The following is a 20,210-nucleotide window of genomic DNA, read 5'->3' as shown; positions in this document are numbered from 1 at the left end:
GTATATATTCATACACTCTTTTATGAAATCCTATTTATATTCTTTAATTTATTGTTTAAGTTTTTTAGTTGATACATGTATGGGTTTTTTTTCCAAAACTACATAATCATGTATATGTTTGGGTTTTTTTCTCATTATATACTGTGAGTGTCCTTCCAAAAGTCATTTACTTTGGAGAACAAAAAAATAATGTTAGACCCTTTATAATTGTATTAAGAAAAATTGTCACATGTCAGTAATCCTTAGAATGTATTTTGTTGTAAATATGAAAGTGTATTTGAATTTAGAATACCGAGTAAAAATGTAAGAGCTGTCATGGTATAATTTGATTATACATTATGTAACCAAGTGATGTTGGCTAATTTTAAGTTGTCTTTAAAAGACAAGATGTTTTTCTCTGTATGTAATAGGACATTATTACTTGAATTCTTTCCTTTTGATTGAATCATAACAAGGATAAATTTTCATTTGAAGAAATGTTACCTTGTAGGATACATGAAAATAAACTCAAAATGGACAAAAAGTAATATCTACACTGCAGAATGTTGAAATAAAAAAAAGACAGAAAATTAGAAATTCAGAAAAATTGCAATTTTTGCTGAAGATAAGTTGAAAAATAAAAATCCAACCTATGAATTTAATTTTTAAAAATCCTTTTTTTGTTTTTGAAGGGATGTTAGGAATCAAAATATGCACATATGATGTTGAAATAAACATGCCCCATTAATACACGATGTTACAAATAAAATTCAAGATGATGAACATCCAGGCTTCTATCTGGCATATGTAAGTGAAAATGACATCCCAGTTTTCAATTTGTTTTCAATTCTGACATGTGCTATTTGAATCATTGAGATATAATATACTTCAGATTTAAAGCAATGGACAATTTTAAAATTTGAAATACCGTACTATTATTTTATATCTATATATGCATGTTTATTTGTCTTTCAAAATTCCATGTAACATATCTGTATGAAAAATTATTGACGTATTTCTATTCTTATGACTCGGTGATCAATGAGTATTACTTTGTGTGGTAGCTTTCATGATTGTCGAATTATTTAGTTTTAGTTCCAGATTACTTGTTTTTATCTTTCACATGTTTTGATCTTCGATGTTTATCATATTCTACTTTTAAATTAAAATATTTAAAACCTTCATAGTTTGTGAAGAATTTGAATTGGAGTAATCTGTATCAAAATATTGTAAAAGCAATTAGTGGGATAAACATATCAGTTAAAATACAACCCAACAATTGGTTATATTTGCAATTAAGGTCATTGTATCAACCATAGAATTGGCAAAATGCTGACTTTAAAGGAAATATGTGTAGTTGAAAATCCTGTAACATCAACCTATTTGTCAGTAATCTGCCTCAGTTAAAAAAATGATCATATTCTTGAATATTGAGTCAGTTGAGAGACATTAGTTTATACATTTATCTGTCATAAAAAGGTAGTTTACAATCTATGTGATGGGCTGCAGAAAGAATTAGATTAATAAGACAAACTTTTAGTATTTAAAGACTATAATAAATAGTGCATTTAATTTAGAGAAAAAATATAGCTCATTGTGAGAATTAATTAAAAAGAAGTTTTACCATACTGATATCAGACTTTGAAGTTATTGAAGTTCACTGAAAGAGCACAATCGCATTTAATCAGGAAATTGTTTTAAATTTTCCTGAAATTTTAATGTACTGTTAGTTCCATCTAAAAAATATATAATGATGTGTTAATCTTCCTTAAAGTTTGCAGTGATGTGCTATGTGGGACAAGAAAAGTCTAAGATAATGTTCAATAATTACCTAGTAATTAAATGACATTCTGATCAGTTTATATATACATATTATTCAATGATGTAAATTGATTCAAGCTGAAGCTTGTGAAATTGTATACAGTTTTGAGAAATTGTGTACAGTTAAGACTTGGCTAATCTTGATGTTGTGTATTCCAAAATCTTGCCTAACACATGTACGATGTAAACTTTTAAGTTCCTTTCAGTAAATTCAATTGCTTAAAATGTTGTATAATCTGGGATATTGTCTTATCCTGCTGATTTCTTCAGAACCAGTGGTGTCCAGATAGACAAGTTTTACAGTGACTGTAGTTAAGTTCATATACATGTTGAAATACATGTACCAGTATAATTTGATTGCAAATGTGACCAAAATAATTTTTTTATTACCAGTACTCAAAAGAGAAATGTAGTACTGGTCTTGTAGAGTAGGCTTTCCCCTCTAAAATCTTTCCCCCTTGGAAAACTGGCTCTAGAGTAGTATCCCCCCACAGGAAAATAGGCTCTAGAGTAGGATTTCCCCTACAGAAAAATGACTAGAGTAGGTCATCCCACATCAAATTCAATTTTCTGGGGGGAAATTCTACTCTGTACGTGTTATAGAGTGCAATTTCCCCCAGAGCCAATTTTCCCCCCAATAAAATATTATGGCTGTATTTAAGTATGAGGGGGAGGATCCCAACACAATGTTACAAGTGTCCCAAAATGGCGACCAAATCCATTGAAACATATGCAGTATGAAAATTGAAAATTTTAAAAATTAAATATCTTTTTTCTCATTAAAAAAAAACTGCCCAACCAATTCATTGAAGCATTAAAATCTTATTCTTTTCATCTTATCAAAGTGGTTTCTGAAGAAAAAAAAATGGTACAGTGTATTCGGTTGGACAAATTTTTAGCTGTATTCATGGAAACAAAAAGGAATAATATTTTGAATGAATCTTTTTCTCCAATTATGTTTCAAACTACATTGTAAGACCATTTTTTCACACTGAATTGTCGACGGATTTTTATGTTTGCCCGATTGATCATGACCGGTTGACAGGGAATACTTACTCCTCCATGGCATCTGATCCCACCTTCAAGGTTTTTAGAGGTCCGTGTTTGCTCTGCTCCCAATATCATTGTTTCAATGGGCTCTTGAACTTGATTACTGTTCCTTATCTTTATATTTCATGTACATAACATTATTGTGTAAGTGTCTCTCCAAGATTCTGGTGTTTAAATATCCAAATTACTAGTAGCTGCCATTACCATGGAACTAAAAAATGAGTCATTTATGTCTAAAAAATTTAAAATTTTGCTTTCTGTTTTCAAATCCAATATTAAAGCACTGGGGTTAAGGGAAGATGTGCTTCGGCTTGCAAAAGCAGTGTTTCTTGTATTGTTTTGGGTTTAGGCCTTTTTTAAAGAAAACTTTTTTTCCTTTTGAACACCTAATCGTATCAGATACTCATATAAATTGTTCTGTGGAATCTATCAATAACAAAGAGGTAGGGGCTCAAATGGCCAAAATCGACCCCCAAAATAAGGAATATGGAATTTTTAAAGTTAGTCAAAAAATACAAACAAAGGGCAAACAATTATTATCAAATCAGCAAAGGTGGTCTGATATACATTTAAAAATAATTTTGAACAAAAAGGTATTGCTGCACTGAGAGAGGGTGTTGAGACATCAAGCCTTAGGATTTTTTGTGTGACTATAATTTTACAGTTTCCTTTGAGTTATATTTTGGGTTGAGGCTCATGCAGTGATTTGAACTACATGTATATTCTGAGAAAGAAAGAGGGGAAAAATTGGCTCTATTGCGAGATTTCCCCTCAGGTGAAATCCTACTCTGGAGTAGAAATTCCAGGGGGAAAGCTGGCTAAGGGGGACATCCTTATAACTCTTCATCACCGGTAGTATGTCCACTGATTATTTTCTTATAATAAATATGTCAAGGGGAGATAATTAAGCATTTTCATTTTCCAGATCTCTGGTAATGAAGATTGAAAACTTAAAGATAAAATTGATTTACTCCAGTAGAACTTAATTACAATAATTGAAACGTCAGTGAAAACATTGAGTTTTCAGGGTAAAATATAGCTAATGTTACTGTATTTTATTAGGTCTAAGTGATAGAAAACTAAATGAAAGATACCATCTATGAATGACTCTTGACAAAAATCACAAGTGTTTAATACACTATTTGCTTAGTTCTAGCTATCGTCGGATATATACCCACCGGTGATCTCGTTTTTTACTAATCACCACGGGTGATGAGTAAAAGACGAGATCACCCGTGGGTATCCGACATTGAGTTGTAGCTGTTGAAGGATATGTACATTAATATCTAACCTTGACAATTGTCACATCCCTATCATCAGAACCCACAGGGTTTCTCATGGACTCCAACAATGGTAGCTAGAATCCCTTCATGTAATAAATGAAACAATAGTGAAAACAGTAACTTTGTCCTATATCTATCAGGAGGGTTAGTCTTTGATTTGTTCACATCCATTAGTTACTTATAAGTTCATTGATATAAGCCTTTCATTAAATGATTAAATGTACACATCACTTGCAGCATCTTTAGCAAGGCTGTTAGTTATATACATCTCTAGATGCAAGTTTAGTCCAGGCAGGACTTATAAATTTAGTTACTATGGATAAAGAACTGCCCCAAAAACTCTTGTCTAAGTCAAATGCAGCTTCTGAAGCAAGCCTAACAGAATGCATTTCTAGATGCAAGATTGGTCCAGCAAGGGATATTATTACTTGGAAATGGGTCGATCTGCTCCAAAAACTTGAATCTGGAACAAAAATCAAAGGGGTTATTAGTACAGTTGAACTTCGTTATCTCGAACACTGATATCTCGAATACCATGGATATGTCGAAGTCATTTGCATGCCCAAACCACTTATTCTTTAAGTATTTTACCCTCGATATCTCAAATATCTCGAAGTTTTTTCTCGGTCCCTTTGAGTTCGAGATAATGAGGTTTGACTGTACATATCTAAATGATGCATCAAGGAATTGGCAACCAGTCTTGCTGGATTTGACGAGATTTAAGTCTTTGGAGCGTGTCCATTCCCAAGTTACTACCAGAATAAACCCTATCAAGACCAAACTTGCATTCAAGGGATGCAGTATGTGTCACTACCAGACTGTAGATGCTGGATGTGACTCACATGTATGATTGAATAAAGTTTTTGAAGTAGATCCATTCCAAAGAACTTATAACTGCAAGCCCCATTGTGAACTTAAACTTCATTAGATGGTGTTAACTACCACATCTACAGTTGCTTCAGATCCTGCATCTTACGTACAAATTTTAGATAAATAACCAGGTTAATTTTTTTAGCAGGTCCATTCTAAGTAACTAATAAGCCTACCTTGATGCTACTTGCATGGATGACGCATCTAGGATGCTCAGTGCCAGAACTTTACAAGTCATGTGCAGCTGATATTCATTAATTCAGGTAATTGAACAGTTAAGGGTGAATTAAAAAAATTAAATTACCACCAAACTGAATTTTTTTGGAAAAATTCAACTACTTAAAACATATTTTTCAATTGTATCATCATATTGCACATGCATTCTAGTTTAAAATCCTGAAGTGGCAATAGAATAGACAATTGGATTAAAAAGTTTCAGAATTTTTATTAGTAAAAGGATGACTGCACTTAAGGATATGCGAAATCTGCGACAAAATAAACTTTCAAAACAAGCATTTTTCTTTTCATTGCAAGAATGGCCAACATCCAATCTACAACTTTATGTAATTACGTTTAATAAAAGTGTGTATTTACGAAGTTCGAATCTGTTTTCAAAGGCAGGGGTCATCACAATTTCTTGAATCTCCGTACGATAATGAGGACGCCCACTTTTTTACTGACTTTATACGTAGTCAGCGCATGTTTGTCTATTGTTCTCCGTTTCACAATAGTTGTATATTTGCATAAATAATAATGTGTCAAAAGGAGATTAATAGACAAACATGCGCTCATGGTTAAAAAGAGAAAAAACTGCTTCTTCTTACATTCGCTCTCTGTGTTGTAAACAAGGATTGCGACATGTTGAATATTATAATTCACCACGTGATGTCCTACCTCAGGTAACTCTGTGAATACTAAATTCCGTCACGTGACTTGTAAGGTAGCATGTTTTGTGCTAACTAGGACATTGTGTTCGAATACGTTAAGTCATCTGGCATGGATATACAATCTGCTTTAATTACATTGACGTGCTCATATTGTTAGCTTCGTATTGAAACCTTTGTCAGAAGTGTATTTGTGCCATACAGAATGGAGAGGGAGATTGGAAAGAGTGACCACATTCTTTTTTTCAAACATGTGATTGTTATTTATCAAGTATAATTTTAGACCCATATTTACAATGTTAGCTCCACCTCTTATGCATATCTAATGTTCATTCAAGGGCAGGTAAGTGTAAATTCACTATATTTTGAAAGCACTAAGGACAAAAAACATTGAATCATTTTATTGTATCACAGTCTAAAATCATTTTAAGATTTAAATTTGGTTCCAAATTGACAGGATTCTTTCATAAACATACAAAAGTGAAATAAAGTTTAGATATAAAAGCAACAGAACCAACCGAAAAAGACCCAAAAACAGGCGTTAAGTGCAGTCATCCTTTCTTTTGAAAAAAGAAAATATCATTACACCTTAAAAGACTTTCTAAAAAACATAATCACAAGAAAATATAGTTTTTTATGCTTCAAAATGGTAAAAGGGGTACCGGTATAAATGATTAAATCTAGACCTTGATTGAGTATCCTCTCTTGTATATGTGACAAAAAATGGCTTTTTGATTGTTATTTTACATTGTTTTTTCAATTCTGGTTTGAAAAGTTTTAATAAAAATATGAAGCAATAAAATTCCCCATAATTCACTTTTTTGTCTGTTCAAGTCAATTCTTTAAATCTAAGCCAAAAAAGAATTTTTACATACGAGTTTTCTTACAAAAAATATTAGATTTTGAAGTGACCCTATGTTACATTATTGTGTTGCACTCCTGACATCTGATATGTATTTTATTTAACATTGTTTTAAAAATTATAACATACAATAACCCATTCTTACTTTGTAAATCAATTTGTCGTTTTGATATTTTTCATCGTTTATGGCAGGTTTTTCATATTTTGAAGACCTTAAAACATGATTATTCGCATCTTCGCTAGCCAAGGGTTTCTGATACGCTACTCTCCTCATAAGTTTATGAGGAGAGTAGTGTATCAGAAACCCTTGGCTAGCGAAGATGGATTATTTGCAAAGTGTAATATATGTAAATTGTATTTAAAAATATATGTGAAATGATGAAAACTATTCCCTGAATTGACTGTAAAATTTCTGTAATTTGTTGATAACAGCAAATAGTATCAAACATTTTTTTTCAACTTATTTTTCAGTAAAGATACTTAAAAAGCATTGGAAATTATAATAAAAGCAGTTTTGTTGCACTCCTGACTGCAGTAAAATTTAAAATTAAAACTATATAACACAAAAATTCATAAAGTGTTGGCAACATCAAGTGGTAATGAAATTGTGCAATATTTATAGCTCAATACTTCATAATTAAAACAGATGAAAGTATTCAAAATTCGCATTTTATCTAGAATTGTTCCCTATTTATGCCAAAAAACTAGCTTAAATGTATATTTAGAAGATAAAATATATTTTATAGCATATTTTCCTTTAGAGGACAAACACAGTAACCCACCAGAAAAATTCTACTCATCATTTTTTCTTAATTTTTATTCTTATTGGATGATTTATAATCCTAACATATTTGTTGCACTCCTGGTAATGTGAAGTGAAAATTACATAAGATCTTGTTCTGTTGTTTCAGTGAAGTTGAGGAGGAATTACTTGAATTTTATGACAATTTTTAGTGAGTTTATTTTTAACGTTCATTATGGAGAGAACGATTATAGGCATTATGCCTGCTGTTCAATCCATTTCATTTGTAATGAATAAAATATATTTTAAACTAACGTTCATTAAAAAAATCACAAAAAAGATAAAAACACGTCTGAATTGATAAAATTGAAAAGGAAGGACTTTAATAATAAAACTGGCAATAGTTTAGTATTAAATTATACAACAAGATCATTATTAATTATTGAATACTTCTAAGCATGAATATAAGTGTTTTCGTGACACATCTTGAATCTTTAAAAAAATGTGTTGCACTCCTGACCATAGAAATATAGATCTGAAGCACAGACAGATCCGGTAATTGATAAATCTATTTGGTAAAAATGTTCTTTGTGTCTTTATTTTCCAAAATAAAAATCAGAAAATCATATAATGATAATAGTTTTTTCATGCTTGGGAGCAAACCATCAAATGTTGCACTCCTGACATTATTGGGTATGCACATATACTTGACTCTCATTAATGCTGCTTGTGATTTATATAACATTTTTAAGTTTTAAAATGTATATCAGTTATTGTTTTACACTTCGAAAATTCTTTTTTGTCTTAATTTTCTTTTAGAATTTTACAATTGATGTTTTTTTTGGCAACACTACATTTTTTCTGTTGCACTCCTGACATGGTATAACATTTTTTTAAACATCGATCAGCCATGACCACAACTTGATTAAACAAAAGTTACTTAAGTCCACATTTAAAGCTCAATACTTTGAATATTATCAGGAGAGTCTTTATTTTCAACATAAAGCATTATTATTTATTTTACAGATCTCCAAAAAATATTGAAATTTCAAAATGTCACAAAAAGGTGTTGCACTCCTGACAATTTTAGCATCATTTTTGGGTATAACTTTTTTTGTTATTTGAGATATCAACGAGATATTTGGCAGGTATTTAGACACTATCTCAAGGCATATGCTGAGACATAGAAATCTATTTTCATTGCCTGTATTTTTAGTGTGGGCTGATGAAAATGCATTTGGTCATTTTTTTTTAATTCACCCTTAAAGTTCTCAGCTAGCTAGAGCAGGTCCATTTCCAAGTGACTACAATTAAGTCCTCAAAGTTAGACTTGTGTGGATGTTGCATTTAGGGATGCACATTTAATTACAAGAACATTCAAATTCACAATATTATAATAATCATGAATTTATTGATTATAAAATTGAAACAACTTTCAACAGAGTTTAGATACATAAACAATTGTCAAACATTGAAGGCTGTAATGAAGGACACCAAATCCAGTTTTTGAATTCATGAATTCATGAGTATGCAGTATTCCCTGAAGATTCTTGCAAACACTCATCAATATACACTGTGGATTTTAAGTAATCCTAAAATTATTTTGCTGTAAAATGTGAAAAATAATAACATACCAAGTTCACTTGTAAACATTAATTTTAAAAGGGGTAAATATCAGAAACCAAAATGCACAATATAGTTAAAATAAATGTAATAACTTTGATAGATGTGCACATATACTTGTAATTTGGACTTTTAAACTCTATGTACAAGAGGACCATGAGCTGCAACAGCTCGAACTGCAGTGTCCACCAAAAACTTTTCAGCGCTGCAGGCCTAGTCATGTACATTTAATTGGAATTTTACTCCACAATTATACATTAAAATTGACTAACAACCTTTGATTGGAAAGAGGTAAAAAATGAGGCATTTTTCATAATATATCCAAAATAAATATTAATTTTCTAGGCATATATAGTAATAAATGCATATTGCAAGGTATGCTTCACTAGGTTAATCACACAGGCACTTGTTTCTGTAATAAATTTTTACTCCATACCATGGGTAATTTTTTTTTCTTTTTTTTTACAGAAACAAGTGCCTGTGGTCATGCAATCAGAGTAGAGCTGACCAACTATATACATTCATGCAAACCTGTTGTTAGCTTGAAGTCCATGGGGCCAAGAAAAAACATTGAAATATCTGAGGATTTGAGATATTGAGATTTAAAAGACTTACAGGAAAGTGGTTAGAACTTCTGACTCACTGCAACATATTAATAGAGTTTTGAGATACCAATATTAGAGACTGTATTAGGCTGTCCAAATTAATTCTATGTTTAACGTCACCCATGTGCGTAGGTTTCGGAGAAATTGGCACTTTGAAAATACAAACAAATTGACATTTTGTAAGCTTGTATTCCGGTTTGCCCTGACTGCATTCCATAAGATTAGCCAATATTTGGGTCCTGTATTAGGTATATTTGAGATGTGTCTATCATTTATACTGACAGATTTACTAAAAATTATCATTAAAGAACAAGCCATAATGATGCACAAATATTTCCATTTCTGTTTTCTCTGTGATAACTCTTTGAAAGTTAGGTGAGTTGATTTCTCGATGATTCAACCAGAATGTTAATTTCACCAAGTGAAAGGTCCGGAGTCTTATATGCATGTCAATCTTGTGGGGCTGTGTTTGTGGCTGATGTCAGTGGGTGGGGACTATTGAAATTAACACATGAGGCCTTGTGTATTTAAAATCTATTAGACAGCATTTTTTAAAATTTATTTTTACAATTTTAATTCACATATAAATGTAAATATAAGGAATCACTGTCTAGTTTGTTGGGTATGCCAGGGACATCAACGATAGTTGGAAACATGGGATAATTTATGCATAACAGGCTTCACCTGTTATGCAAATTATCCCACGTTTCCAACTATCATTGATGCCCTGGCATACCCAACAAACTAGACAGTGATTCCATAAATATTTACAGTATTTTGATTCATGTAAATAAGTAATATACTCATTTGTTTGAAATTTTTGTTTAATTTTTTTCTCCCTCTCTCGTATGGGTGACGTTAAATGTAGAATTAATTTCAGGCAGCCTTAGCATAATTTAACAAGGTTCAGTCTATGGACCTTTCAGTTTAAAGTGTCATTACTTTTTAAAATGAAAATTCAAAAATCCGAACACCTTATTGTGGTCAAAAATTTTATCACACAAAAACTGTTAATCTACTTTAGTATTGCTGATTGCATGAAAAATTATTGTTTTAGAATGTCTATATATTCCATAGTTTCATGGAGATGACTGAATAGTTCTTGAATATTTTAACTATTAATTTTAATAGTAGGTTCTAGTTAAAATTCTATTTTCACTATTTTCTTTGAATTTTCTTCATATAGATGGAAACATGGTCATTTAATTTGAACACTGTTGAATCCTTTTCAAACAAGAATGCTTTGTGCCAAGTTTGGTTAGAACTGGCTATGTGGACCGGATATAGAGAAAACTCCAAAAATGTTAAAAGCTTACAGACAAATGCAAGACACTTTTAAGGAAAGCTTACTGGCTTAATACAAAATATACATGTATACAAGACAACAAAATTAATGACTTTAAAATACTGGTATCACATTAATTTCTGTACATGATATCACAGTATACATAATTTTAGCCTAGTTAAACACTATACAGTAAGACCTCATTATCTCGAACTCTATGGGACTGAGAAAAAAACTTTGAGATATCCTAGTATTTGAGATATCGAGGATAAAATACTTGAAGAACAAGTGTTTGGGACTTCCAAACCACTTCAACATATCCATGGTATTCGAGATATCAGTGTTCAAGATACTGAAGTTCAACTGCATTGCAATTTTCAGATCTGATGGCACATGTTACTCATGTGGTGAAGCCAGCAAAATTGAGGCTTTAACCTGTTTGGATAGGAATGCATTTGCTTCTAGCAGTAATACATACACACTCAGGCATACAATGACCATCAGATAATAACCCATGTGTTGCTGGATGAACATTAATAAAATCTAACTAATGCATGTAACTGTACATGTATATAGGGAAACAGGTCAAAACACACATACTGTAATTATTGGGTATGGTATAACCATATAAGTGCATGTTCCTGTACAAAAGAAATGTCTGTAGAATAGTATGATAGTAAAGATCCATGTATAATTCATAGATGCATAATATCACTGTACAACCACTTGTTCCTGTTGCACTTAGAGGCAGTCACTTTCTTCATCTGGCATCACAATTACTACATCCATATGGCCAAAAAGTGTGTAACTATGATCTACAATTTAAAGTTTCTGTTTCTTAAATTTTACCAGTTTTTCTGTTCTCCATCTTACCAATTCACACTAAGCTGCAGGAACTTGTGCATATATCATAGTGATATCAACCTCTGAAAGACCGAGAGATTCCTAATTGTAACACACTGAATTTCTCTTCAATCTTGTTCCATGTCCTCCTCTACTCTCAGCTCAACAATCCTTGCCAGCATTTCTTGGAATTTTTCTTCCTCACCAGAGAGGAAAGAGATGATGATTTTTACAGCATCGGCATCTACCCCAATGACGTCCAGCATGTCTGGGTCTCCAGGATCAGCAACCGGAGGAACATCACCGCTGTTCTTGAAGCAGATTGTGATAAGTGATGTGTTTTTCCTACTCTTCTTAAACTGTGCATATTCTCTTCTTATATCTATTTGATCTTCTGTGGTAAGGTGGTCTGTCATGATGATAATTGCGTCAACATGCTCCAGATTCTCATGAGCATACCGAAATGGTGCTCCGAAATTGGTTGGTTCGTAATCCTTTCGAGTGCCTATGGATTCCAATACTTTCTCAGTGTCAAACATGCCATCCGGAGTTAACTGAAAATCAAATCCTTGTACTCTGTATCTACTTCCAAATGTAATGGTGTGGGCTGAACTGCTATACACATTTTTGAGAGTCATTGTTAGGGCAATAGCTGTCTGCTTGCAATTCATTGATGGGATTCCAACAACATGGTTTTCCATTGCAATCTGAGTGTTTATTGCAACCAGGATACGTTTTGAATGTCCTTGTATCCTGTTAGATGTCAACTGGATCATAAACGCTTTTGTTAGAGACTCAACAATATTAGGATTGACTTCCCATCTACGTTGGTTGCTGCGCAATTCTCGTCCCCTCCTATAACCATTAAGAGAGGACAGGATCTGAATGGGATGAAGATTTGCTTCTTTTAAGATATCTTGATTTTCAATTCTGGAGCAAACTCTCTTCTCTTCAACACTCCCAGGCTGAAGCAATCCAAATTTGGTCAGTTTGCCTAAATTTCTCAACAATGCAGTCATTGGCATCATGTGAAGCAACGCCTTCCAAACTTGTTTGAATCGCAAAAATTCATTAGGTATTTGCTCCCATGTGAGATTCCATTTCCTAATCATTCCTATTAAATCATCTTCTGGTACATTTTTGTTTTTAATTGTCTCCACATCTCCTATGAATTCTGCTACACTATGGGTAATCCTTCCACCCTCCTTTTGTCGTAACCGATTTGCTTTGGTTATACCTTTAGTAACATAGCACAAAATATACTTTATGTCTGGTGGACATTTGGCTGGATTTGGATGACAAGATTTAATTACTCTTTTGTGTGTTATTCCATGACGTTTCTTATACTTGGTCACATGTCTTGCCAGAAGCAGTGGATCATTAAGGTAACGGGGGTTTTCTGTGTACCATCTAGCTATGGCTTTTCTGTGTTTTCTAGGCCACGATTTCAGATCCAAGGACTTCTGACAGTAACTCAAAAACAGAAACAAATGGCCTGGTATCTTACATACTGTCTGAATAGCCTCATAAGCTTTCCTGGAGACAGTTTGATTCGTGCTCCTGGCACATACTGCTAGGGTGTAGGCCAAAGGATAAAATCGACAATTCATTTCGGATGCATCTTTAATCTTCTCCACAAGCTGCTCTCCTCCCCCTCTCTGAATGACTCTGAAATTAGAAAAATTCCATCAAATTCCTGAGAGATGTCAGGATGCCTATGGGGAAATTATTATACCTTTGAGAAATTATAAGCTCTTAATTTTTTTTAAAATAAAGTGTGTGTTGGGGGGGGGGGGGCTATCGATCCACACATCAGGTGCCTGTGACTTATCCATGCTTCACCACACACAAGGTGGTGTACAGTGAGTTACTCAAACATCTGCTTAAAAGTGATCAAAAGCAGCAATGTTTTAACGATCTTTGCTCTGGGTTGATTTTTTTAAAAACTCCACAGTACAAATATTCATAAGTATCATATACATGATATACTTGCGATTTATTTTTTGTCTATTCTATATAAAGAGGACACTTTAAAATAGCTAAATAAAGCTACTTCGAGTAGGTAAATAAAGCTATGTATTTCAAGCTACGTAGCTAAATGTAGTGATTGTACTAGACAGTACTAGACTGCTAGACCTGCTATATTTTAATTAGCTCGTCCTAAGCATTATACAAGTGAGGGAAATGTTTTTACCTCAAAATAAATTTCTCAAATGAATTCTCCAGATTTTTGATACGTGGTGTATATACACTTTTGTCATTGCCAAAGCGAAGAAACCGCCATAATCTTATAGTGTCATCGCTTCGGTTTTCCATGTTTTTCACCTTCCAACTCCCTCTTGGAGAAGAAACGAAAGTAGAAATTGAACAACGAGCCCGATAAATTTTTTTTATATGATGTATGCGGCATCGAAGGTGACAAAAAAATGATGTGAGAAATATACACGCTTTTCTTTGGATATGTAGCTTAAGTAAATTTTATTTAGCGAATTTGGCTATTTATTGAAATGATTCGGAGAAGAATACAAAATAATATAAATATTTTCAAATTCGATCTTCTAAGCGGCCTTTTATGGTTTCAACATGGCCCCGGAAAAGTAAATCTCTACATGACTTACTAAATCCATGAACATCTTGTTCATAAAAATTAATTTCTCAATTCAATCCCCGTTTCAGCATTCAAAAATGATTAATTTGTAATATCAGATATATAATTGATCTAAATATCCATGGGTTTTATACGAAATTAGAAATGTTGAGTCAATACTATAAACGTAACTGAGCTATGATGATTTGTTAATTCATATTCAGTGGTGCGGCTGGTGCCTAAGTATTTTATATTTGAAAATGAAATAGTCACTGACACTTGAGTAGTCAAAACATCCTTGTTTGCAAGTGAATGGTCAGTTTAATAAAAGTATTTGAGAGAGGACCCATCTCTTATCCGCATCTCCAACACCGTTGAATTAAAATATTAATATTGTTTATGTTTATTCACCAATCAAGAGCCCCCAGGGGGAATATACAATTATTTCAGAATGATTACATATAAATAATATTAAAGTATATTGTAATATGAAAGAATATAAATCATATCTATCATGAAGGTACAAATGAAAGATGTATAATACCACGAGTAATTAAGATACTCATGAAAATGCAAGATTTGCAACATAATCACAATAGTCTGAAACTGGATCAAAAATATGGAATAGGAAGAAAACTACAGGAAGATTAAGAAAATGATAATAATAGCAGTATGCTGATTTACAAAGATTATTACTTGATGCCATTATTACCTTCTATTTAACTTTTTGATTGGACATATATTTAGGTTTCCCATAACAGAACATGGACACTGCCATTCTTTCTATAATATTGGGGGGTATCCATCTCTGATCTGCAACTCTGCTTATATCACTGAATAAAATTTAATGAGACTTGCACAGAATCTTCATACATAGTGCCATTGTGCACCCCCTATTTTAATTTTTATTAGACACATATTCTAGCTTATCCATAGCAAAAAATGGACTATGCCATTGTACTCGTATAATATTGTGTGAGTTCAGTGCTCACAGTACCTGATTTTGGGGAAAGACTTGTCATTAATGTGGAAATGTAAGATACATGGCATCTTACTAGGTTGGACTAGTGGTTTAACCCTTAAGCTTAATTGGTAGAGCCAGGGACCTATATACTATAGTATATAGGTCCCTGGTAGAGCACTGGACTGTCGTGCAAGAGGTCCCGCGTTCAAATCCATTTGGAGGCACAAATCTGTCTTTGTTACATTCTTGTACAATAAGTTCTCATTTATTCTGCAAGTAAAATGAAAACCTTTTGTTGACTTGGAATTATTTTGCTTTTTAGTAAGAAGCTTCCGCGTGTGCCTGAAACTCTCTTAAAGAAGAGAAAAAGAAATGAAGAACTACGAGCTAAATTTGCCAACGCAAAGCTTGAAAATAAACGAGTAAGCAATTAAACATAATCATTTGTGTGGTAAGAAAAAAAAGAAAAGTATTATAACTCTAAAGACATCTGAGAGAATTATGCAAGGGTTCAATGATTACTATACCCTAACATATTTCATTTTAATGATGTTTAGTAAACAATGTCATTAACTGCTTTTTTGCTCTTGCTTATTTCATTTTGTATTGATATTCTGTATCCATTGGTTTCTTAAAATTGGTATTTTCACAGTAATATTCTTTTCTAAAAATAAAACTGCAGTTTAAATATGACTGTTTATAATATATAATTGATAATGAAAAAAATGACTTGAAAAATGAAAAAAGCATTTGAGATGCAGAATATTCATTTTTTTAAAAGAAAATTACTGTTTAAAGGGTAGTAAGAAAGTCAACTGAATCTTTATTAAATTTACACATCATGGGTATGACAGTAATTTTCCATGTTGGGAGAATTTTGATGTACAAGAAGAATTATTTTCAGTGCTTATTGAGGTTGTAATGATTTACAATAAAGCCACCTTCTTCTAATTCTCTTAATGATGGGACTCCAAACATTTTTGTGAATCTGTACAGTACGGAAATGAATAAGAAAATGTAGGATTACATTGTCTGGTATCATCTTTCATGTCACTGTCAAGGAGGAGAAACACACACACTTAAAATGCTTTTGAAGAAACTTTGAATCATGTCTTTTGGGAGACTACAGTTGAGTTTTCAGTGCCAACAGGTGCTTTTAGCTTCAAATATTAGTAGGTGAAAATTCTTGGCAGTTTTGTGAAATTTTTTCTATTTACCAGAAATTGAAAGAGAAGAAGAAGATTATTTTCCGACGAGCAGAAAAGTACATTAAAGAGTACAGAGCTAAGGAGAGAGATGACATCCGAATGGCAAGACAAGCCAGAAAGAATGGAAATTTCTTTGTTCCTGATGAACCCAAGCTTGCATTTGTGATGAGAATCAGAGGGTAAACAACTTTGTTCCAGTTTTTATGGTAGCAGTACTTCATTGTTGTAAAAGTGTGCAACTTTTCATTTTAACATTTGCAAGCAAAAAAAAAAAAAAAAAAAAAATCACAGTGTAGCTTATTTGGAAGAAATGCATTTGTTTGTACATCACATTTAATAGATGGTCAACCCCTTAGAGGTGTATAAAAATCATGAAGTTAATAAGATTTAGATTTACTTGTCCTTTGTTCTGCTAGCAGGAGAGAAAATTTTGATCCGTAGCATGGATTTGATTTCCAAGACTATTTGCATTTTTTTATTTATTTATTTATTTTTTTTTTTTTACAAAATCTTTTTGAAGCAAAGACGTTTCAATTGCTGCTGTTCATTTTGTAGTATCAATGGTGTTCATCCCAAGCCCAGGAAGGTTATGCAACTTTTCCGTTTGAAGCAGATCAACAATGGCGTTTTTGTGAGACTCAACAAAGCGACAGTTCACATGCTGAGAATTGCTGAACCCTTCATTACATGGGGGTAAGGAAAGAAATAAGTTTGTTCCTACTACATATTCATGCAGTAATGATGATGCTTTGTTTGCTACAGATTACAATAAAACAGCTGACTGTAATACTGTAAACATGGAAATTAATGCATGAAGGTAATTTATGGTAAATACAGGATAAGAAAGATTTCATGTAAAAATCCCTTGTGTATCAAAGCCTTTATACATCTTTTATTCAGTTTTTACATTACTTAATTCTTTGTATCACAAAAAAAACCCATGCTTAATGTGCTTGGTACTTAATCGCGTAATTATCAACACTCTAAATATCTACATTTACAGTATCTGTTCAAGTCAGGAATGTTATTGTGATAATGTCAGAGACTTTGAGTATATTTCTTAAGGAGAAAAAACTACACAAACAAATATTTTTTTCTTAGCTGAACTCAAAGCTATCTTGAAAGTCATTTTATTAACATACATCATTTTAAAGAACTTTATCTAGCCAAGAACATGAAGTATTTATATGTTTAGGATGTAATGAACAAGAGAAAAGATGAAACGGTGTGTTGCTTAAATTGATTTGTTTGAAAATTCACAATTTTTTGCATTTTAGGTACCCCAACCTCAAGAGTGTGAGAGAGTTAGTATACAAACGAGGATATGGAAAAGTAGGAAACCAGCGTGTCCCTCTCACAGACAATGCCATTATTGAGAAACAATTAGGTATTATATGTTCATAGTTTTAAATAGTTAAACATGTATTTAAAATTCAGTTTATAGTAAATCTCATAGTTAACTTTGACAAGTTTTATGCACATGTCAGATCTTTTCAGGAAAATATGGTATCATCTGTATGGAAGACTTGATCCACGAGATCTACACAGTTGGACCTAACTTCAAATATGCTGCCAATTTCTTGTGGCCATTCAAACTGAACACACCCAATGGTGGCTGGAGAAGGAAGTATAACCACTTTAATGACGGAGGAGACTTTGGCCTGCGTGAAGATGGTGTTAACCCCCTGTTACGCAGAATGGTGTAACTCGTATCATGTGATACAATAAAGACAAGAAAAATATTGTTTACAGTATTTGTTTCTCTATGAAAAGATAGGATTGAGGATAGACATTTAATATCCAGAATGGTGTACTGTAGTTTTTTTTTTGTTTTGTTTTTTTCATCATAACAAAAGTTGAGAATCAAAACGATTAGAAATTGCATAGGCATACAAATTGAAAAAGAGAGGAGAATAATGTTTTCTGTACTGTGTCCAGAGAGCACACTATTAGAAGTGCCCATTATACTGCTCTTTCCCCATGAAAAGAAGCTGTTTATACCTGTACCTGTAGTAGTAATAAATAAAGGAATAAGTTAGTGATATCATACTTGAAGTACTTGTAGAATCATTCACAGGCTTATTGATTGTTTGATTTAGAAGAGTACAACTTGTATGTGATCTTTCAGTCTTTTGCTTACCTCAGGAATTTTTTTTTTTTTTTTTGAAGAGAGAATGAGTGTCGGTAAGGAAGTCTTTTTTTTTTTTTAAGAGTATAAGTCTTGCAGTTGCATGCTTGCCACAGAAATGATGTTATTGGAGGAAAAGAGTTCTTGAATGTAGATCCAAGGTCAAAGAATGTAGATACAAGGTCAAGACATTTATTAAACTGGACTTTTGGATTTCGTACTTCCTAAAGAGGCAAAGTGGAAGATGGAGGATATCGTAATAGCTGCAGACTGTTGTGGACAGGTTTAGTTAAAATTATCTCCTTTGTTGCTTGCCAGCATAATGAATAATGACAACATATGAGAAGAGCACTAGAAGAGAGTCCAAAGGTAGCTACCTACATCAATATGTGTGTTTTATCGGTTTTCTGTATACCCCAGTAATTATGATAGATAAAAAGGAGGGGTGTGTAAGTATAGTGTAATTTATCCTCATTGATCATTATTTCTCAGAATGGAGGGAATTTTTTTAAACTCCCTACTTGAAAAGGTGGGGGGGGGGGAGGGGTTATGGTGATTGGGGTGTATGTCCACTGTTACACTTGGGGTACCCATCTCTTACTGGCAACTCCATTTAATGAGACTTTTACATAATCGTCTTTTACACTGTGCCATTTTTCACCTATTTTATATTTGGGTACGTTTCCCACAGGAAAACATGGACACTTTCATTCTTTCTATAATATTTGGGGTACCCCTCTCTATCTGGAACTCCTCCTATATCACTGAATAATATTTAATGAGACTTTCACAGAATCTATTACATATATAGTACCATTGTGCACCTCCAATTTATTTGTTTTGATCATACACATTTTTAGCTCACCTGAGCTGAAAGCTCAAGTGAGCTTTTCTGATCACCCGTTGTCCGTCGTCCGTCCGACTGTAAACTTTTCACATTTTCATCTTCTTCTCAAGAACCACTGGGCCAATTTTAACCAAACTTGGTACAAAGTATCCTTGGGTGAAGGGGAGTGTAAATTGTTAAAATAAAGGACCAAGTCCCCTTACAAGGGGAGATAATCAAGTCAGGAATAGGGTGGGGTCATTAAAAAATCTTCTTCTCAAGAACCACTGGGCCAGAAAAGCTGAAACTTATGTGGAAGCATCCTGGGATAGTGTAGATTCTAAATTGTTAAAATCATGACCCCCGGGGGTAGGGCGGGGCCACAATAGGGAATCCAAGTTTTACATTGAAATATATAGGAAAAATCTTCTTCTCAAGAACCACAGGGCCAGAAATACTGAAACTTATATGGAAGCATCCTTGGGTAGTGTAGAATCTAAATTGTTCAAATCATGACCCCCGGGGGTAGGGCGGGGCCACAATAGGGAATCCAAGTTTTACATTGAAATATATAGGAAAAATCTTTTAAAATCTTCTTCTCAAGAACCACTGGGCCAGAAAAGCTGAAACTTATATGGAAGAATCCTGGG

At 32.9% G+C, this 20,210-nt stretch overlaps 3 protein-coding genes across 3 annotated transcripts in view; 1 reads left to right on the top strand and 2 right to left on the bottom strand.

The window, feature by feature from the left end:
* LOC133188866 (elongation of very long chain fatty acids protein 4-like) overlaps positions 1 to 20,210 on the bottom strand; it is a 64,337-nt gene that overhangs the window by 14,946 nt on the left and 29,181 nt on the right. The window lies entirely within an intron of this gene.
* LOC133188915 (uncharacterized) overlaps positions 10,402 to 20,210 on the bottom strand; it is a 32,605-nt gene continuing 22,796 nt past the window's right edge. The window contains exon 9 of the mRNA XM_061324394.1: positions 10,402 to 13,515. Coding sequence (XP_061180378.1) covers positions 11,976 to 13,515 — 1,540 coding nt within the window. The 3' untranslated portion in view covers positions 10,402 to 11,975. The remainder of the gene's footprint in view (positions 13,516 to 20,210) is intronic.
* On the top strand, positions 14,365 to 18,353 carry LOC133188719 (large ribosomal subunit protein uL30-like). Its single transcript, XM_061324219.1, has 6 exons — positions 14,365 to 14,444; positions 15,721 to 15,820; positions 16,619 to 16,785; positions 17,162 to 17,299; positions 17,884 to 17,993; positions 18,104 to 18,353. The coding sequence occupies exons 1-6, from the start codon at positions 14,431 to 14,433 to the stop codon at positions 18,310 to 18,312; spliced, it is 738 nt and encodes a 245-aa protein (XP_061180203.1). The 5' UTR covers positions 14,365 to 14,430; the 3' UTR covers positions 18,313 to 18,353.

This window comes from Saccostrea echinata, unplaced genomic scaffold (assembly GCF_033153115.1).
Source record: "Saccostrea echinata isolate AGI-Se365-2 ecotype Australia unplaced genomic scaffold, CSIRO_AGI_Sech_v1 ptg000001l, whole genome shotgun sequence".
Lineage (NCBI taxonomy): Eukaryota > Metazoa > Mollusca > Bivalvia > Ostreida > Ostreidae > Saccostrea > Saccostrea echinata.
The sequence above is the reverse complement of the archived record's forward strand: the minus strand, read 5'-3'. Positions and strand labels throughout refer to the sequence as shown.